Source organism: Hyaena hyaena, unplaced genomic scaffold, assembly GCF_003009895.1.
Source record: "Hyaena hyaena isolate Hyena2069 unplaced genomic scaffold, ASM300989v1 scaffold_806, whole genome shotgun sequence".
Lineage (NCBI taxonomy): Eukaryota > Metazoa > Chordata > Mammalia > Carnivora > Hyaenidae > Hyaena > Hyaena hyaena.
This window is the reverse complement of record NW_024081440.1, coordinates 523,685-543,656: the sequence shown is the minus strand read 5'-3', so window position 1 is coordinate 543,656 and position 19,972 is coordinate 523,685. Positions and strand designations below refer to the sequence as shown.

General features: G+C 41.0%; 1 protein-coding gene and 1 long non-coding RNA gene across 3 annotated transcripts in view; both read left to right on the top strand.

Annotated features, from left to right (window-relative positions):
* The first annotated feature begins 497 nt into the window (after positions 1 to 497).
* The window catches only part of PCOLCE2 (procollagen C-endopeptidase enhancer 2), an 82,401-nt gene continuing 62,926 nt past the window's right edge, over positions 498 to 19,972 (top strand). The window contains exons 1-2 of one of the 2 annotated variants that reach the window (XM_039219304.1): positions 498 to 665; positions 1,595 to 1,703. In XM_039219304.1, the coding sequence (XP_039075235.1) occupies positions 583 to 665; positions 1,595 to 1,703 (192 nt within the window). In that variant the 5' untranslated portion in view covers positions 498 to 582. The remainder of the gene's footprint in view (positions 666 to 1,594; positions 1,704 to 19,972) is intronic. The other variant, XM_039219303.1, reaches the window with a different exon arrangement.
* LOC120221744 lies at positions 6,887 to 18,378 on the top strand. Its single transcript, XR_005525883.1, has 3 exons — positions 6,887 to 6,956; positions 8,715 to 8,719; positions 18,346 to 18,378. It is a non-coding gene; the product is annotated as an uncharacterized LOC120221744 (long non-coding RNA).

Genomic DNA, 19,972 nt, shown 5'->3' with positions numbered 1-19,972 from the left:
CCCCTCCCCGAATCGTCCGTCTGTGAATCCCGAAGCCAGGTCCCGCTAGGGTACCACTCGGCAGGGGGTTCCCCCGTCCTCCTTTCCACAGGCCCTGAGGGCGGGATGTGACAGGGGCCTTAGGTCCCGGGGTGCCAGGGAGGAGACGCCCGCCCTGCCCCAGGAGAGGAGGCGGCTTGCCCTCGGAGCCGCCCCCTCCCATCGCGGGAGAACAAACGGGATATTCAGTTGTGGCCTGTGGCTGCCAGAGCAACTCCTCTGGGGAAATTAAGCATCGAGTCAGCCTGCACCGTAATCGCCTTTAAAAGCGCCCTCACCCGCCTGCCGAGCACACCCGGATACCTGGGCCGCCCCGCGGCTGCGTGTGCGCGCGCGCGCGTGTGTGTGAGTGTGAGAGAGAGAGGGAGAGGGGAGAGAGAGAGAGAGAGAGGCGGGGTCAGTGAGTTGGGGCGTGTGCGGCGTGCGAGCCTGTGTTTCAGCCCGAGTGTGACGGAGTGTGAGCCTGGGGTGGGTAGTGCGAGCCGGTGAGTGTACCGGCGTGCACGCCGGGGTGGGAACGAGCCGCGTGCGTCTACACCGGCCATGAGGGGCGCGGGCGCCTGGGCCGCGCTCTGCCTGCTGCTGGCCGCCGCCGCGCAGCTCTCGCGGCAGCAGCCCCCGGAGAGGTAACGCGACCCCCGCCCGGGCTCCCTCCCTGCCTACTTTCCTCCCGCTCTCCTGTAGCCTCGCCCGCAGCTTCACTGCAGCCGCGTCGGGGCGCCCGGGGAGCCAGCGCGCGGCCCCGCGCTCACCCGGGCTCCGGCGTCCCCCGCCCCCGCGCCGGCTGTCCCGGGGCCGGGTCCCGAGCCCCCTGCTCGGCCTGCCCCTGGCCCCGCAGCTGGCCATGCCACCACGTGGCGGGGGCTGGAGCTGACCTGCGCCTTCTCTCCCCCAGTGCTTCTGCGGGCGGAGGGAGGCACTAGGGCCCAAATCTGTGGACTTTGCTTTTTTACTTCTGTTTTCCTCTCCCGGGAGGCTTGGCCCAGAGACGTGAAGCCTAGGGGAAAACAAGTCGCGCAGCGCGCGCGGGGCAGCTCCCGGAGAGTTAACTCTTCGCCACCTCCATCAGAGCTGCTGGAGGGCCCTGGACCTGGACTGGGGGACCCACTCCGTGGCCACTTTTGGCATCCCCTCTCCCGTCTCCATCACCAGCCATCTTCGTTTATAAATGGGAGGCCCTGTCAATGGTCAACGATATTCAGAAAAGTAGAGAAGTAGGCATCTCTCTACGTCTAGGAAATTAAAACTTTTTAATATTAATCACTTTCTTGTTTATCCGTTTACCATTTTCTTATAAGCTCTTACAACTATGTGGAGCATTTGATGGATCAATAGATGTGTTACTGGGATGGAGACAGATGGCAACTGGACTGAATGTTTTATGAGGCTATAATTTAAATATTCTAAGAACTAGCAAGTATTTCAAATCCCGTATATGGTGCAGGCATTTATTAATCAATATAACTTTACCCATATTAATAGGCTATGTACCCCTTTCTGAAGTTGACATTGGATTCCCACTTTCAAATTAAGTTTCCTTCTTTTATTTTCCCAGACCTGTTTTCACATGTGGCGGCATTCTTACTGGAGAGTCTGGATTTATTGGCAGTGAAGGTTTTCCTGGAGTGTACCCTCCAAATAGCAAATGTACTTGGAAAATCACAGTAAGCATTTTTTTTAAGGGTATTCTCCTGGAAGTGGGTATTGGAAACAGTGGAAGGCTGCTGCATTTTCCCTCTGGTGTCAGGATCTGGGTAAGGGGCAAGTGGCTGAAATAGTGAAATGTTGGATTTACCTCAACTATTCGGGAGATTTTTATTAACAGAACTAGTGGCTTCCTGCATTCGTGATTAGAAAGGGCACAAGATAACTGTTGAAGGAATAAATTCTTAAAGCAGATGTGTTTCTGAAAACTCACCCTGACTCAGTTGAGTTTCATGGATTCAAAATTAAGGGTGTTTTCAAAGGCCTGTTCTAATGACTTTTAGAATCCATTTGTTACCTGTCCCCTGTGTAAATGTCTCCCAGCAGAGAATAGAAGATCAAAAGTAATGCTCATCCTTGACTACTTTATGCCCATTATGAGTAAAAGGATAAAGAAAACGAAAAAAAAAAAAGTCCCACTTAATGTCCCTGATTTAAAACCACCACTAAAGGCAGTCTGAGAATAGTGAATAATAATAATTGTGGAATAGGGCAGGAAAGACTAAAGATCAAGCAAAGGCTAATAAACTGCCCATGTTGGTTAGTAATGGCATAGATTATGCCATTTCAAGATAAGAAGTCAGATTTCCAGGTAGCCATCTTAAAAAACTAGTCTGAATGTAGAATCAGCTAGATTGAGTCATCTTTCCAGTCAGTGATACTGAGTCTTCTTCACTTTTTTGTTGTTGGGAAATTGTTTAGTAATTGAACACAGTGGTTCACTGAGAGCTTCATTCAGTCAGATTGTGCCACCCACTGATTATAATTTTTAAAAGTAGCTACCTCTTACTGAGCACTTACTGTTTCCTAGACACTATGCCAAGTATTTAACTCACATACTCTCACTGAATTCTTGAAATCTCTCTGAGAAAGTAACTCTTCTATACCCATTTTATAGATAGGAAACTGAGGTCTAGAACAATTATGTAAATTGACTTGATCAAACATTTGGTAAGTGCAACTTTACATAAAGTGAAACCTATTTTTCAGTGGAGCATTTTCACCAAGGTCATTTGACAGGTATGAGGGGTCCATCTCCTTAATATAAAACTTGGCTCCTGTATACATTGATGCTCCCCTATAAAATATTGACTGTCTGACGAACTGGTATAGATTTCAGTATGTTATTGCAACACATGGGGCCAGGAGAGAATGAGTCATAAGAAATAGCTTTGAAATAGTGATATTAGCATAAGTGTGAATAAGGCTTCAAAATAAACATGTAACTTGGTTTTCATTTTATAGTTGTGTTTTAGTTGTAATTTAATGGCTTTAAGTTATAAATGATTCAAGGAAATTAATGACTGGGAGGCATCATGTGCCTAACAAGTAGAAATTCATGGTTGGCTATATATTTGGGGTATTATGGGCATTGTTGGTGTGGCATCAAACATTAATGGGAGGAAGGTGTCCAGTGAAAGTTTTCCTTGGTAATGGAGTGGTGTGCTTCAGGAGAGGCCTGACTACCATATTCTTCTGTGGGAGAAGGGGAAGTACAATGGATGTTCTGTTTGGATACAATGTAAACGTAAGGCGTATGGCCCCTGCAGTCAATCTTCCCTGGATTCACATTCTTATTCTATCACTCATAAGTTGTGTGTGACCAGGATTTATCTTTCTTTTTAAAAATTTTTTTAGTTAAAAAATTTTGTTTAATGTTTTATTTATTTCTGAGGGAGAGAGAAACAGCGTGAGCAGGGGAGGGTCAGAGAGAGAGGGAGACAGAATCTGAAACAGGTTCCAGGCTCTGAGCTGGCTGTCAGCACAAAGCCTGACGTGGAGCTCGAAGCCACAAACCGGGAGATCATGACCTGAGCCAAAGTCCGACGCTTAACCAACTGAGCCACCCAGGTGCCCCGGATCTTTCTCAAACCTCAGGATTGTGGGACACCTGGGTGACTCAGTCGGTTCATTGTCTGACTTCAGCTAAGGTCATGATCTTGCAGTTCATGGGTTTGAGCCACGTGTTGGGCTCAGTGCTGACAGCTCAGAACCTGGAGCCTACTACGGATTCTGTGTCTCACTCTCTTTCTGTTCCTCCCCAACTCACACTCTATCTCTCAAATGAACATTAAAAAAACAAAAAAACCTCAGGATTGTTGTGAAATTAAAACAGATTAGTGCATGTAAAGCCCTTTGGCTCAGTGCCTGGGATATAAGTGCTTAGTAAATGTTAGCCATCACTGTTATCATTTTCATTATTCTCATTGTTGTTTGGTATTGACTTCTCTTTCCTTCTGACCTATAGTTGATACAGCAGATCACTCCTACCTGCTTACCTCATTGGCTAACCTGGGCTTGGCAGGAGCTCAAAACAACTCAGACTTTTATGGAACAATCTACTTTGTCATCTATATTTAGGAAGACCTTATTTCTGTGGCTGGATTCTATAATCTTACTGAAGGGATTCTGTGTAAGTCAGGACTAGATCGGCTTCCAGTAACAGAGACTCCAAATAGCAATGGCTCAAAGAGAAGTTTGGTTTCTCTCTCACGTAAAGGAATGTAGAGGTAGGGAATGCAAGATTGGTGTGGTATACTTAGGTGTGTGTTCAAGTTCCAGCCATCATGTTTCTGTTCCAGCCAAAATAAGGAAGAAAGAAAAGGACATATATCCTTCCTTTAAGGACGTTGTACATAATTACATGCAGCTCTCTGCTTACATCTCATTGGCTGGTTCTTAGCTACATGGCCACTTCTAGCTGCAAGAACACTAGAGAAAAGAGGGCTTCATTTCAGGCATACAGATACTCTGCTTCAAAAGTTTTCTTTTGAGTAAAAGTTTTCTATCAACTGTGGAAAGAAGGGAAAACAAGCAGACGACAAGCAGTCTCTGTGACATATTTATTCGTGGTTTTCTCAGGCTGCCTGAACTGATGTTCATGAAGTTGAGTAACAAATGCCAGCCTTTTTGGAAAAAAAGAAAGAAAAAAACTTTTTTAGAAAGTATAGGTAATATTTTTAAAAAGGACTACACAGCTTGCTTTTCCACTTTAAAAAAGCTTTATAGTTTTCACTCTTAGCCAGTGAGTTTATTCTATTCTAAGGGGCCTGTGTCTTTTATGTTTGCATATGAGTATCTACCAAGAACTTCCAGAGAAGTCCAGCACATTCTCCTGGTTATAATTGCTGCCTCTCCTATTCCTAAAGGCCCTGAGTGCTCTCAAGGTCTTAATTTGACAACATTTTTCTTCATATTTCACAGGGAATAGCACTAATTTGTTTGTAAAAAATCTTCTCAATTCTTCTTCATAGTCCTCTGTTGGAGTAGCAGAAGGGGACTCCAAGCTCTGGTAGATCCTAGGGAACTAAAAAGAGGAAAACTGTGGTAGTGCTAATGTTGGTAGCCCTGAGGTCTCTCACTCATTCAACAGATGTGTTTGAGTGCTGGATACTATTTGGGTTATGGCAGCCAAACTCCTTGCCCTCCCTCATGCAGCTAACATTCTAGTTTGGGGAGATGGGCAATTAATGTTTAAGTAAACAAACAAATAATAAGGTGTTAAGTATTTAGAAATGCATTATAAAAATAAAATAGAGGGGTGCCTGGGTGCTCAGTCACTTGAGCATCTGAACTCTTGATTTTGGCATGGGTCATGATATCACGGTGAGAATAGAGCCCCTTGTTGGGCTCTGCTGAGCTCAGAGCCTGCTTGGGATTCTCTGTCTCTCTCTCCCCCTCTCCCCCACTTGCAGGTACTCTCTCTCTCTCTCAAGTTAAAAATTAAAAAAAAAAATAGATACTACTCCACACCCATTAGGAGGGCTATTATAAAAAAAAATAGAAAATAACAAGCGTTGTTGGCAAGATGTAGAGAAATTGGAACCTTTGTGCATTGGTGGTGGGAATGTAAAATGATGCAGCTGCTGTGGAAAACAGTATGGCACTTTCTCAAGAAATTAAACCCCCCAAAAGCAGAATTAAACCTATACAGAGAACACACTGATGGTTGCCAGAGGGGAGGTGGGTGGAGGGATGGGCAACATGGGTGAAGGGGACTGGGAGATACAGGCTTCCAATTATGAATATATAAGTCATGGGGACGAAAGGTACCATATAGGAAGTATAGTCAGTGGTATTGTAATAGCATTGTATGCTGACAGATGGTAGCTATACTTGTAGTGAGTGCAGCATAGGGTATAGAGTTGTCCAATCACTATGTTGTACACTTGAAACTAATGTAACATTGTGTGTCATTGATACTTCCATAAAAAAGAAAAAGAAACATAGAATTATCATATTTTCTAGCAGTTCTACTTCTGGGTATATACCCCAAAGAAATGAAAGCAGGGACTTGAGCAGATACCTATATTTCCATGTTCATGGCAGCATTATTTGCAGTAGCTAAAAGGGTGAAGTAACCCAACTTTCTATCCACAGATGGAAAAATAAGCAAAATGTGTGTAGACATACAAAGGGACATTATTCAGCCTTAAAAAGGGAATTCAGACACATACTACAATAGGGATGAACCTTGAAGACATTGTGCTAAGTGAAGTAAACCATCACAAAAGAACAAACTGCATGTTTCTATTTATATAAGGTATCTAGAGTAGTCAGATTCATAGAGTCAGAGTGGTGGCTGTTAAAGGCTGGTGGATGGGGAGTTAATATTTAATGGGTACAGAGTTTCACTTGGGGAAGATGAAAAAGTTTTGGAGATGGATTGTGGTGGTGATGATTGTGCAACAATGCATAAAGGTCATTCTGGCTGCTGTCTAGAGGATGAATTGTAGGGAGTTAAGAACGGAATAGCTGGAGACCATTTAGGAAGCTAATGTGGCATCTGGGAGAGAGGAGATAGTGGACTAGACAAGGGCAATAACAAAGGAAATAAAGAAGCATGGGATCTTCTGCCTAAAGCAGTCGTCTCACAGTTCTGAATGCAGTTAGGATGTAGTGGCACCAGCCAAGAGGCTGGATATACCAGGCCTGGGACCTTTGCTTGGCAGCTGCTCCAGACAGGGCTGAGCTCTGGTGTGGCCTCATGGCAGTCAGCCTATTAAAGACGTTCCCAAAGCCAGAAGATCCAGTCCATTTTCCTGCTCCTGCAGTCAGTAAACAGCATTTCTGCTGGCTAATTCAATGTTGTTTTTATTAAAAGGGGCACCTGTGTGGCTCAGTTGGTTAAGTGTCCAACTCTTGATTTTGGCTCAGGTCATGATCTCATGGTTTGTGAGCTCGAGCCCCTCCTTGTGTTCTTTGCTGACAGCGTTGAGCCTACTTGGGATTCTCTTTCTTCCTCTCTTTGCCCCTCCCCTGCTCACGTGTGTGTGCCTGTGCATGCTCTCTCCCTCTCAAAATAAAAAAAAAACTTTAAAAAAATTTAAAAAATAATTTTATTAAAGTATCACAGAGGTGCCTCAAAATGGGAGTCTCAAGAGTGGCCCTAAAACTCTAGTTTCTGTAATTGAAGAGAAATATTCTGCCCCTCACTCCTTACCTGCCTCTCATTCTGGTTCTTCCAGACTGGAGATGTTTTCCCACAAGGTGGCTTTCCCCAACAAATCGTTTTCATTGAACTACTTCTTATTAGTAGGGGATTGAGGGAGTCTAGTGGTAGTATCTGTATACTTTAAGAAAATTGAATACTGCTTGTCACAACCAAACTTTCTAGCCAATTGTAATAGACTTTCCAGTATGGAAATACAGCTTACAGATTAGAAATTTAGATTTGTCCTTAAATTATAGTACTTTAAAATTTTCATAGCTAGATCTTAGACAGTTGCACTGTTCCAAACACTGTCTACATTGGCTATTTAAATTAATTAACTAAATTAAAAACTCAGTGTTTAAGTCGCATTAGCCATATATTTTTTTAAATTATTTACTTTATCTTGAGAGACACAGGCAGAGAATCCCAAGCAGGCTACACGCTGACAGTGCAGAGCCCAACACAACACTCAGTCCCACAACTGTGGGATCATGACCTGAGCCAAAACCAAGAGTTGAATGCTTAACCGACTGAGCCACCCAGGTGCTCCCCTATTAGCCATATTTCAAGTGTTCAGTAGCCACATGTAGATACTGGCTACCATATTGAGCAGTATATAATATGAATATTTCCCTCAACACAAAAAATTCTTTGGATAGTGAGGTTCATTTTACTCATTTACATAAAGATAATGTTGAGGACATGGGTGCTCCTGCTGCTGAGTTCTCCTGCTTTGCAAGTGGGGAGGCTGACACTTGTTCTATGGAGTGTTGACATTGTGACTGGAACTCAAGCCTCTTGATTCAGCTGCATCTTTTTGGCCACATCTCTTGGTAACCTCAACTAGTCTTAGGTTTTACTAATTCATCTTACTAAACATGTTCTCAAAAATATCTAGTTAGAGACTAAACCAGAGAATTTGAGGGCTATGAAGTTGTTAAATAGTTTGTAATCTGTGATGGGGTAGAAGGTTTCTTAGCTTCCTGTGAGAGTTGATTTTTGGAACTGGAAGTTAAGGGGCATCTGTATAAAAAAAACAACACCTATTTGACATAGGTGGTGGGGACAGGAATTAAGTATGATTTGAGAGCTAATGTATGTATAATCCTTTGGGAAATGGTGGTCTTCTAAGCAGGTTTGGGTGGAGACAAAGGTCACCTGAATTGATTTAAGGATGATAACCAGTAACTCCACCTGTAGCAAGCCCTGCAATCAGAAACAAAGCTCTGAGTATTAACATCACATGGACCCTCTATCGCAATGGTCCTCTTGTTAGGTAAATGTGTCCATCGGAACAGACCATGCAGGAGACAGGAAGGGATCTCTGAGATCCCCAAGTGAAGCAGGAGAGCATGGACTGTTGTGAACACAAACACAGACAGTGTGTTGGAGTTCACGGCTGCCTTGACACATTGACAAGACACATTTATGAAGAGCGCACCGGGTCGGGTGCTAGGTGCTGGAGATATACAGATGAATACGTAGCAGATGTGAACATGGGGAGCTGCCTGTGAAGATGTGTTCCCCTGGCTCTGAGTGGCAGTGAGGCTCCACAGGTACCTCTGACACAAAGATCTCCGTTCCATTAATGGTTTCATTATAAATTCATTGCAAACTTGGCAAATCACCAATACTTTTTCTGTTCCTTGATCTTTTCTTCCATAACTTGTTCATTTTATAATCCCATAGTAGAGTTACAGATTCATATTGATGGTTTGACAGAATTTTTGAATTACAAAAATAGACATTAGTAGCAAAATAATACCTTGTGAAAGCAACTACTCAGAGTTTGACTTGGGCTACATATGTTATGGCCAGTTAAGTGGAACCAGCTGAATCTTTGTTTATAGCAACTATGCAAATTAGAGGAAACTGGAAGCCTAGAACCTTCTGGGAAATCTCCTTGAATAGGTATGAAGGAATTGTTATTTTAAATTGGTTCCCCATTTAAAACTAAATGTGGCATCTGAGTGTGTTCGACAGTTGCGATCATTATCTAACAGAAACAGCATTTGGTATGTAGATACAGGTGACAATGACTTTGTGCTTAAATTTAAAGCCGGGCATGATTTACAAAACTTTTTAAGATAAGATACTTCATATATGTTGTCCTGTTGTTATAAATCAGTATTCGAATTCCAAAGTATTTATTTATTATTTATATCTCTTCTTTATTTCCAATTTTAGTATATGTGCTGCCAAGGGCAACAGTTTTATTTCCAAAAAAATTTGTTTTATGGTATTGGAATTAGAGAGCCAATTATTGAGGGTTTCAGTTAATTATTTGCAGCAGAAATCTGGCTTGAGAAAAATCAGCAAATGTTTGTGGAGTTTAAAATTTGGCATTGGAGGTTCCTTTAACTCTGATTTAAATAATGTGGGTGGGTCAGAAAGTCACAGCCCTTTGCCGTAAATGGGAGAGCAGTTTCAGCAATGAATAGAACATTTCCACTTAAACTAGAAGTGTGTGGCAAAAAAAAATTTTTTTAGCTAATTAATGCAGTAGAAGAAAAAGCATAAATCATCATCCGTTGAAATCTTCAGGCTCCCAGGTAATCCATGTACTGTCATTTTGATAACTATTCTTTCTTTTGAGTTGGAATTAAATATACTGATGTGGAATCGGTGGGATTTGGAGCAAGTGGTCAGGAAAAAATTCTTGAGACATCTTTGGTGCAAAGGGGTGGTTTTATTAAAGCACTGGGACAGACCCTGAGCAGAAAGAGCTGCATTGGGGGTAGTGACAGGTGACTGATTATATACTTTGGGAGTATATATATATATATATTATACACATAATTATATATATATATATATAATATAAGTTGGGGGGAGTTTAGGGATAGCATAGGTCTCTAAGGAATTTGGAAGCAAGATTGCCAGGACCTTGAGGGGCTAGCTGTCATTAGGAAAAGGTCATTTACTACTGTCTAGTGAAACCCTAGTCATGAGACCCTTCAGATGTGTATCAGTGGGCCAGAATGCTTGGAGAATGATTGCTAAACTCTGTCCTGGGGGATAGAGATAAAGGAAGTTTCCAAAGGAGTTTTTATATGTTAAAGTAGACTTACAGGATCCTGGAGGTTGGGATAATGTTAAGCTAAGATTGCCTTTTGCCTTTAGCAAAGTGTGCTTATTAAGGTGGTTGAGTTCATAGAGGAAGGTCACTTTGCCTGTCTCAAGGATTGTCAGTGGGCTGTAAGTTATAAGGAAATTTAATTTTTTCCTTTTGCCTTTGATCAATACTAGTTATTATTATAGATTGTAGACATAAAATAATAATTTGTGGTTTTCAACATACCTTCAAATACATTGTATCATTTTATTTCATTCCCATCCAATTCTGTGATGTCAGTGGGATATGTATCAGTGTGCCCATTTCACATGTAGGGAAACTGAGGTCTAAATAACACACAACTTGCCTAATATTGCCATTCCTGCACAAGTATATGAAAAGACTAGCACAAAATTTTTCAACTTATTGATACAAAGTCACTGTCACAAGCTTATTTAGCAAATAAATTAACATTCGCTTGGTGCTTATTAAGCATCTGCTATGAATTAAGCATTGAATTGGGACCTGGGGTAAAAAAGACAAGGCATAGTTTCTGTCCTCAAGGATTTTATAATCTGGTGGGGGAATTAGAGAAGAAAATCAGTAACTGTTATGTGTGAAAATAACTGTGATGCTCACTGTAAGTAGTTTTAAGTATTGATAATGTGTAATAAATCTTATTTACATTTTTTTAAATATTGAAGGTCTTAGATTATTATTGCCTATGCAAAGAGTAAAAGATGTTAGGATTCATTTTATATCTGTGCTACTCTAAGACTTAAGAAATTGGTATTGTGTCCTGTGTTTGACATCATAGGGCCCTTTTACAACACCTGCTTGATATTTCCAAATATGTCCGATAAATAATCATAAAGATATTCCTGTACCATTGTCTTGGGGGTAATTTTGCTACTAGTGTATGTTAAAGTCATCATACTGAATCCATCCTTCCAAAGCCTGATTAAATTTAAACAGTATTCACATTTTAGTTTAAAGAAATGATAGATTAAAAATGTGGTTGGGATTTATAACCTGCATGGCTTCATGAGAAGAAAGCAGTGGTGGGGCATGGGGTTGTGTGAAAATTGAAACAAATAATGATGTTCTACTAAGATTGGTGCTAGGTATATAATTTGAGAAAACAAATAGTGAATTTAGACAGGAACTCAACGTTTAAGTCACTTAATTATACCTAAGAGTATAGCAAGAGGTTCTAAAATTACTTTAACTATTATTTGCCTGGCATAACCACAGCAGGACAGATAGGGGAATGGAATTTTGGCCTTAAGCACATATTTCCTGGCTTTAAACTACATGTAGGATTTAGAATTATATAGAGATTTAAATACCAATCTTAACTATGGTTTTTTTTTTTAAATGTGCATATACATTTGTTGGACTAGGCTTGGTTATTTCAGCTGCCTTGAATAGTAATTTAACTCAGTGCTGGACTTAATATTATTTACATCTAATTCCTAGTAAAGATGGGGATAATTAACAGAGAATGTCTGCATACCCAAGCTTGAGGACCGTATGAAAGGGATAAGAGCACTATCGCTGTTTTTTGTTTGGGTTTTTTAATTAAGAGAGTATAATTCAGATACTTTGTGACTCTTAGGGCCCTTAAACTGTCCCAATTAGGTTTCAGTTGATAAGATATTGGAAGAACTAAAACATTTTCCTTGCTCCCATAAATCCTCCTGGGAAGCAAGGAGAACACAAATCCTAAATAAGTAAGCAAGGAGGCCACATTATCCCAATGGGACCTCAGTCCAGTTTTTCTAAATTTGTTTAGTTTTCTGCTTGTTTTTAAGGGCCGCTGTTGCTTGTTTTGTTTTGTTTTTCTTTGCTCTTTCACATGAAAATCAAATATGTTTTTACTGATTGAAAACCTAATGTTATAAATGAGCTTATTTGTACTGCCTGTAGTTTTTAGTGCTGGGCTGAGGCAGAAGCCTTAGTAAGGGCTTAATGAGTAGAGTGGAAAATGAGACACCATGCAAACAAAGTCTTCATGTTTTCTGAAAAAGATTCTCCTTCGTAACATATTAGTGACCAAAAAGTCATTCTTTCCTGAAATACTTCTTTAGTAATGGAGCACAAAAATAGCACCTCTCTGTTAAAAAGCAGTTAAATCTGTTAAAAACCTCTCTGTTAAAAAGCAGTATAAATCGAGAAGGCATTTAACAGAGGTAAAACACCCAGAAGGGGTTTTAAAAAGACTGATGGAATCACTCTCACATTCATTGCCCACCTCCAGAGCTCAGTTTATGATGTGAAATAATGGGCAAATTAGAATTGTTCCATAAATTTGCAGATTCCTCAAAATTTGTCAGATATTAACAATATCAAAAAAATAAATAGCGAGAGTGAGAGTGGTCTCATTTGTTGGCTTCTCTGTGCTGGAGACCAGAGGAGCATTTAGGGGAGCTCCTAATTTTAAGGGTTCTCTTCTTTCCCCACATTGTTCTGCTTAGTTAGGAAAGTGCTCCTGTGAATAGTTGCTTTCGCATGTTCTTGGCACAGTGAAGTTTTATATGTATGGATTATTGATTCTTGATCTTATGAAAAATGTAATCACTACCTTCATCTTACATGGCCGCACCTTACAATTTAGCAGCTTTAACAACAGTGGCAGTAGTTCTTTGGGGTATACTTGAATGTCTTACTCTAGGAACTTTGGAGATTAGAGGTGTTTTCTTCAGATATATTATTGTTAGATCATGACAGTCAATGTTGGCAAATCTTTGGAAAACCAGTATAAACCTCTAAAAAAAAAAATGGACCACCCACAGAGAAGTGGGGAGTTGGAATGAAAACAGCACAAGCCCTGCCACTAAATATCACCTCTCTTTTCATCACCTCAGCCCCAAGACACTCCTATAAGCACTGCATATAATAAAACAGTGTTTCACAAAATGTTGAGGGAGGGAGAGACTTTTTAGTCAGAGGTGGGCTGTTCCATGGATAAAGCTGACAAGAAGGGCACAGAGAAGCCAGTGGGGGATATTATTGCTGCTTATGCCTCCTAAAAATGAATTGTCAGGAGTCCGATTGCTAGACATAGACTTTCTAAAAGCCCTAGGCTGAGGTTTACCTTCTCTGAAAAAAATCATAATTTATTAATTCATTAAAACCGTTTTTAAAGTATCTACCAGAGATCAGGTGCTGGGTTGGGCATAAAAGACTGCAATGAAAAGAAATCCACATCCCTGAATGGGAGGGGAGGGGACAAGGAGGCTCTTACTGGTCAGGGAGATGTCCCCAAAATGAATGACAATGACACAGGGTGACAAGATTCATATCAAGGGTTGTATATGTGGCATTACTCAGTGACTAGAGGAATGGGCATTGGAAAGTCATATTGACATACTGTTCAGCTATTTACTGGGTATGTGACACAGATTCCAGAACTTTCCAAAGTTAGTTATGATGGTCAGACCTGCCCTATAAAGGTAATCTGAGGATTGAAGGAGATAGTGGATGAAAGGTCCTTGGCACAGAGCTTGGTGCATACATGCACTCAGTAAACAGTGGTGATGGTGATTTTTTTTTTTTAAAGCTCTCTTCCAGGGCTGTAATAAGGCATAAAAGGGTGGTGTTTGTGTAGAACTTGTCTATAAGCCAATGCATTTCATGCTGGATGGTAATCCCTTTGGGGCATGGCTAGCTCCCATTGGAAATACCCACTCCTGCTCACTATGTCCTTTCTTCACTTAAAATATGATCTTTCATAAGACTTTGTCCACAGAAGTACTTCCAAACCTTCCATGCTTTTCCTCAAGTTATGTCCCCTCAACCAAACACCTCCCACCCCAGCACCACCAAGAGTGCCCCTTAGCTTTTGAAACTAGGATGTTTAGAAACAGAGAAAGAATTATCAGTTAAAAATTGCAAATAATTTTCTATCTTTAGAGATAGGGACTTTATTTCACCTTTGGAGCCTCAAATCACCAGAATAGTCCCCGCTAGTCATACAAATTAAGTAATGAATTAATTTACTTATTTCTAATAGAGACACCTCATGATAGAGTAGTTAAGACTATAGTTCCTGGAGCCAGACTGCCTGGGTTCAATACTAACACCATTACTGTGATGGTAAGTCTTTAAAGATGACACCCCAATATCATACCTCCTGGTATTCATGCCTTTTTCTAGTATCCCCAAACACTGTGTCTGGGCTGGCTCTATGAAGCAAAGAGTGGGGCAGAAGTGATAACTGCATGACTTCTGGGGCCAGGGCATAAGAAATCTTAAAGCTTTTGTCTTAGGCTCTTAAAACATGCACTGTGGGGTAAGCTAGCTTCCATGTAAGGATCACCGTGGTTAGCAAACTCAAGGACCACCTTGAGGTTAACAAAGTCAAGGCCATACAGCTAGTAAGTAACTGTTTTGGTAATCTGTTACTCCATAAAAACCACCCCAAAGTCAGTGGCTTACAACAAATTACTCGCGTGTGTGTGTAAGCCCAAGCCAACCATGGAGAGAGAGAGAGAGAGAGAGAGAAAGAAAGAAAGACGCCCAAATAGCCCCCCTTATTTTAGTTTTCTCAGACACTGGAGTAAAGAAGTCATCTTGGAGAACCAGCCCAGTTAAGCCTTTAGAGGACTCAAGCCCTAGCTGATAACTGGTGACAGTTATATGAGATAATCCAAGCAAGAACCACCCAGGTGAGGCCAGTGAACTTACAGGAGCCATAAGGAAAAAGGGTATATTGGGGTGCCTGGATGGCTCAGTTGGTTAAACATCTGACTCTTGATTTTGGCTCAAGTCATGGTCCCATGGTTCATGAGTTTGAGCCCCATGTCCAGCTCTGTGCTGACAGCATGAAGCCTGCTTGGGATTCTCTCTCTCCTTCTGACCCTTCCCCTCTCTCTGCCCCTCCCTGACTTGTGCTCACTCTCTTTCTCAAAATGAATAAATAAACTTAAAAAAAAAAAAAAGAGTATTTTGTTGTAAGCCACTGACTTTGGGTGGTTTTTATGCAGTAACAGATTACCAAAACAGTTACTAGCTGTATGGCCTTGAGTTTGTTAACCTTTCTGTGTCCCAGTTTCCTCATCTGTAAAATGTGGCTAATAATATTCCCTACCTCCTAGGATCACTTTGGGGATTTAGTTATTAAATGTATGGTATTAAGGTGACTTCATAGAGAAAGAACTAGGGAAATATGCTGGCTCAACTCCCTTTCCTATGTTCAATTCCTGTTGGGGCTTCCCAGGGTCACAAGCAATTGGAGGACAATTGTTGATGCAATCATTCAGATCAGCCACCCAGGAAGGAGAGTAGGGTGGAAATAGGAGGAGAATGGACCTGGTGGGACAAATAGAAGATATCTGACGTAGAGAGCTATATCAGGGTTCTCTACAGAAGTAGAACCAGTAGGGGATATATATGCCTGTACACGCAGGCATATACACATAAAAAGATATACATGTACAAGCATGCATATGCATACATACATACATAGATTTGTTCCAAGGAATAGGCTTATACAGTTGTGATGGCTGGCCTGTCTGAAATTTGTAGGGAAGCTGGTAGGCAGGAGGAGCCGATTCTATAGTCTTAAGACAGAATTTCCCATGTGTAGCAACATGGATGGACCTTGAGGGTGTTATGCTGAGCGAAATAAGTCAGGCAGAGAAGGACAAATATCATATGTTTGCACGTATAGGAGGATTAGGAGGAACTTGACGGAGGAACAAGGGGGAGAAGAAGGGCAGAAATGGTGGGGGAAAGGGAGAGAGGCAAACCATGAGAGACTCTTGAATGCTGACAAAAACTGAGGACTGATGGATGTGGGGGGGATGGGGGGATGGGCATGGAGGAGGACACTTGTGGGGATGAGCACTGAGTGTTATGTGGAAACTAATTTGACAATAAACTATTTGTAAAAAAAAAAAAAAAAAAAAAAGAATTTCTTCTTCCTCAGGGGTACCTCAGTTTTGCTGTTAAGGCCATTCGACTGTGGAGGCCCACCCGCATTATCAAGATAATCTCCTTAAAGAGAGCTGAGTATAGATGTCAACACATTTATGAAAATACCTCCATGGCAATACCTAGATTAGTGTTTGAATAACTGGATATTACAGCTTATCCAAATTGACCACGTGAGGGGCGCCTGGGTGGCTTAGTCGGTTAAGCGTCCGACTTTCGCTTAGGTCATGATCTCGCGGTTTGTGGGTTCGAGCCCCGCGTCGGGCTCTGTGCTGACTGCCAGCTCAGAGCCTGGAGCCTGTTTCGGAGTCTGTATCTCCCTCTCTCTCTGACCCTCCCCTCCTCACGCTCTCTCTCTCTCTCTCTCCTAGAAATTAAAAAAAAAAAACAAAACTCAAATTGACCACGTGAAACTATCACAGAGCCACTGCAGGGTCTGGAGCAGAGGGAGTGACAAGGGTCACCCTGGCTGCTGTGTTGAACAGAGATTGGGGTGCAGGGGTGACAGTAGTGAAACTAGTTAGGAGGCCATCATTGTATTGAGATGAAAGATGATGATGGTTTGGACCAGCATGGGAGACATGGAGACGGTGAGGGATAGTCAGTTTCTGGATGTACTTTTAAATAGAGCCAAAAAAGAATCGCTAATGAACAAACTGTGGGGTGGAAGAAAAAGAGGAACCAGGGATGGCTTCATAGTTACTGGCCCATGCAAAGCGGAAGGATGGAGGTGCAATCCATCAACCATGACAGGGAGGCCAGGGTAAAGCAGATTTGGTGGGGGAGGTCAGATGTTCTATTTGACATGTTAAGGTGAGGTATACATCAGATCCCACAGCAAAATGCCATTCCAAATGGCATCCAGCAGAGAGAACAGGTGGCAGGTAACAGTTACTCCCTATTCATTCAGTGCTTTAGGAAGTAACAAGAAATACAAACATAATCAAATGGCAGCAGTGAGCCCCTGTCTTTAAAGCATGAGGTTCAAGAAACTGGGTGCAGACATGACTGTGTTTAGGTGTGGTGGCAGCTGAAGATAAAGGTGCTTAAGCAAGTTTTGAAACAAAAAATAGTATGTAGTAAACGACAGTGTTTCACTTCACTGTTGATGTCAGTAAAGACATTTCTTCTATTTCAAATACACCTGCTCTGATGTATTATAGCAATAAGTCCTGTTTCTTGTGAGCCTAAACCTATCATTCAGAGCCAAAATGTCACTCTTTTCCATTGAAAACAAGGTATTGGAATCTTTTGTGATCGAATACAAAAGGTTTTGTTGCTTGAGACTTTGGCATACTCCCAACACTGGATGTTTTTCTTCACTTTTCAGAAAAGTAAATCAATAAGTTGTTATTGGGCATATTTTCAAGCCACACCAAATGCTGGGGCAGAACATGAAAAATACTTTCTAGAGCTAAATGTTATCAGACACAGAATCAGGAATCCATTCACTGCTATTGCCCAGATTGAAAGAGTCCGCTTTCTAGTCTTGAGAGTGGAATGTCCGTCGACCTAACATTTTACAGAATGCTGCAGCTTATAATGAGAAATGACCTTAGTTTTCTGTCTCCTAATTTGACTTGACTACCCAGAACTATCTGACAAAGCCAGTAAACTCTTGCTGCCATTCTTGACATCCTATTATTCTTAGTTAGGCTTTTCTAGCTTGCAGTGCTAAGAATCAAAAATAAAACTGACTGCCATTGGAACTACTACCAAATGTATTGGCATACTTTGGAATCATCCTCTTATTTATGTGAACATAATTTTAATTGTAAGATAATAAATTAATTTTAGACTTAAATTTTTTTTTTAATATTCCACAAACTGTAAGACCATGATCTGAGCTGAAGTTGGAAGCCTAACCAACTGAGTCACCCAGGCACCCCTAATTTTAGATTTTTAAAAACAGACCTGAAATTGACAAGTTCCCAATATCCATTAAATGGTCCATGAGCAGGGTGCCTGGCTGGCTCAGTAGGAGGAGCACATGACTCTTGGTCTCGGGGTCTAATTAAGTTTGAGCCCCATGTTGGGTGTAGAGATTACTTAAATAAACAAAACTTAAAGAAAGAGGGGTGACTGCGTGGCTCAGCTGGTTGAGTGAGTTCAGCTCAGGTCATGATCTTGCAATGTGAGTTTGAGCCCCACATTGGGCTCTGTGCTGACAGCTCAGAGCCTGGAGCCTGCTTCAGATTGTGTCTCCCTCTCTCTCTGACCCTCTCCTGCCCGCACGCCACCTCTTTCTCTTAAAAATAAATAAACATTTAAAAAATGTAAAAAAGGAAGAAAAATGCGGAGAGAAATGAATGAATGCAGTTATGTTTGTCCTTTCCTTAAAGCCCAGCACATGACTTGACACAGAGTAGGTACGTGATAAATATTTGATTAGTTTATTGAAAAAAATGGGATTGCCTTTGTGGGAAAACAAAAGAATTATCATTGTGCCTTTGCGGTCCTTGCCCCCCACTCGCAAGTAACTTACATTCATTTGTGAAAAGTTTGCAGCCATTGCACTTCTGAGTTTTACCAGTGACAGGTTTTCATCAATCATTGTGCTTCAGTTTTCACACCTGTGTGTGATACTTCTCTGAGCAGGGACCAAGAACTAACCACAAGTCACAGCCCTCCATGACAATTCAGCTTTTGCTCCTTTGGAAACTATCAAATTACCCACTGATATCTTCTACTTTTATTTATATATGGAGTGGCTATTATTTCTAATTAAGAGTACAGTTGATATTAATAAGACAAGATAAATTGGATATGGCCGGTAAAAAGTTATGGGATTTTCATGATAGATCACAGAGTGATGGAGTATGACTGGATTTCATAGTAATTTGTTACCCAGATTCATATCATTTTAAACTTTTCCCAAATAGCAGGTTTCAAGTTTGACAATGATGTGGATGACACTTAGCTAGTAGCTTTGTTGTGATAGATAATACTTGTAATTTTAGCCAGCATTTATTGAGTATTAAGTAAGTGGCAAACACTGTTCTAAGTACAGTAAATTGACAGATATATGTTTATACCACCTGCAGGGCACTCTGTATTTCTGCTTGTTTTAGTTTTAAGGGTTTTTTTTTTTTTAGGTATATTTTACATATAAAGCACAAATCTTAAATTTGCAATTCAATGTCTTTGACAAATTCAAACACCTGCCTAAATGACACCTTCATTAAAATAAATGTTTTCAGCACCTAGAAACTTCCTTCCCTCTTACTCCTTTCCAGCCAATTCCCCATCCTTCCAAGAGGCAAGTAGCATAGATTAGTTTTTCCTATTCTAGGACTTCATAAAAATGAAATAATATGGAATGTGCTCTTTTTTTTCCTTCACAGTTTACTCAGTATATTGTTGTGTTAGTAGTTTGCTCTTTTATTGCTAATTGTTATTCTACTCTGTGAGTATACCACAATTCGTTTATACATTCTCCTATTGATGGACATTTGTGCTTTTTTTAAAATTTGGGCTATTATAAATAAAGCTGCTAAGAATCTTCTTGTACAAGGCTTTTTATGCCTGTCTGTTTTCTTTTCTCCTGGAAGGACACCTGGGAGTGGAATTGCTGAGTCGTGGGATAGGTGTATGTTTAACTTTGTAAGAAATTGCCAGGTCAGTTTTCAAAGTGATGACCATTTTGCCCTTCCACCAGTAATGGTAGAAACTTGTGTTTGCTCCACATCCTGACGTTTGGTGTCATCAACCTTTCTAATTTTGGCTATTCTAGCAGGTGTGTAGTTAATATCTTATTGTGATTCTACTTTGCATTTCCCTATTGGCTAATGAAGCTGAATGCT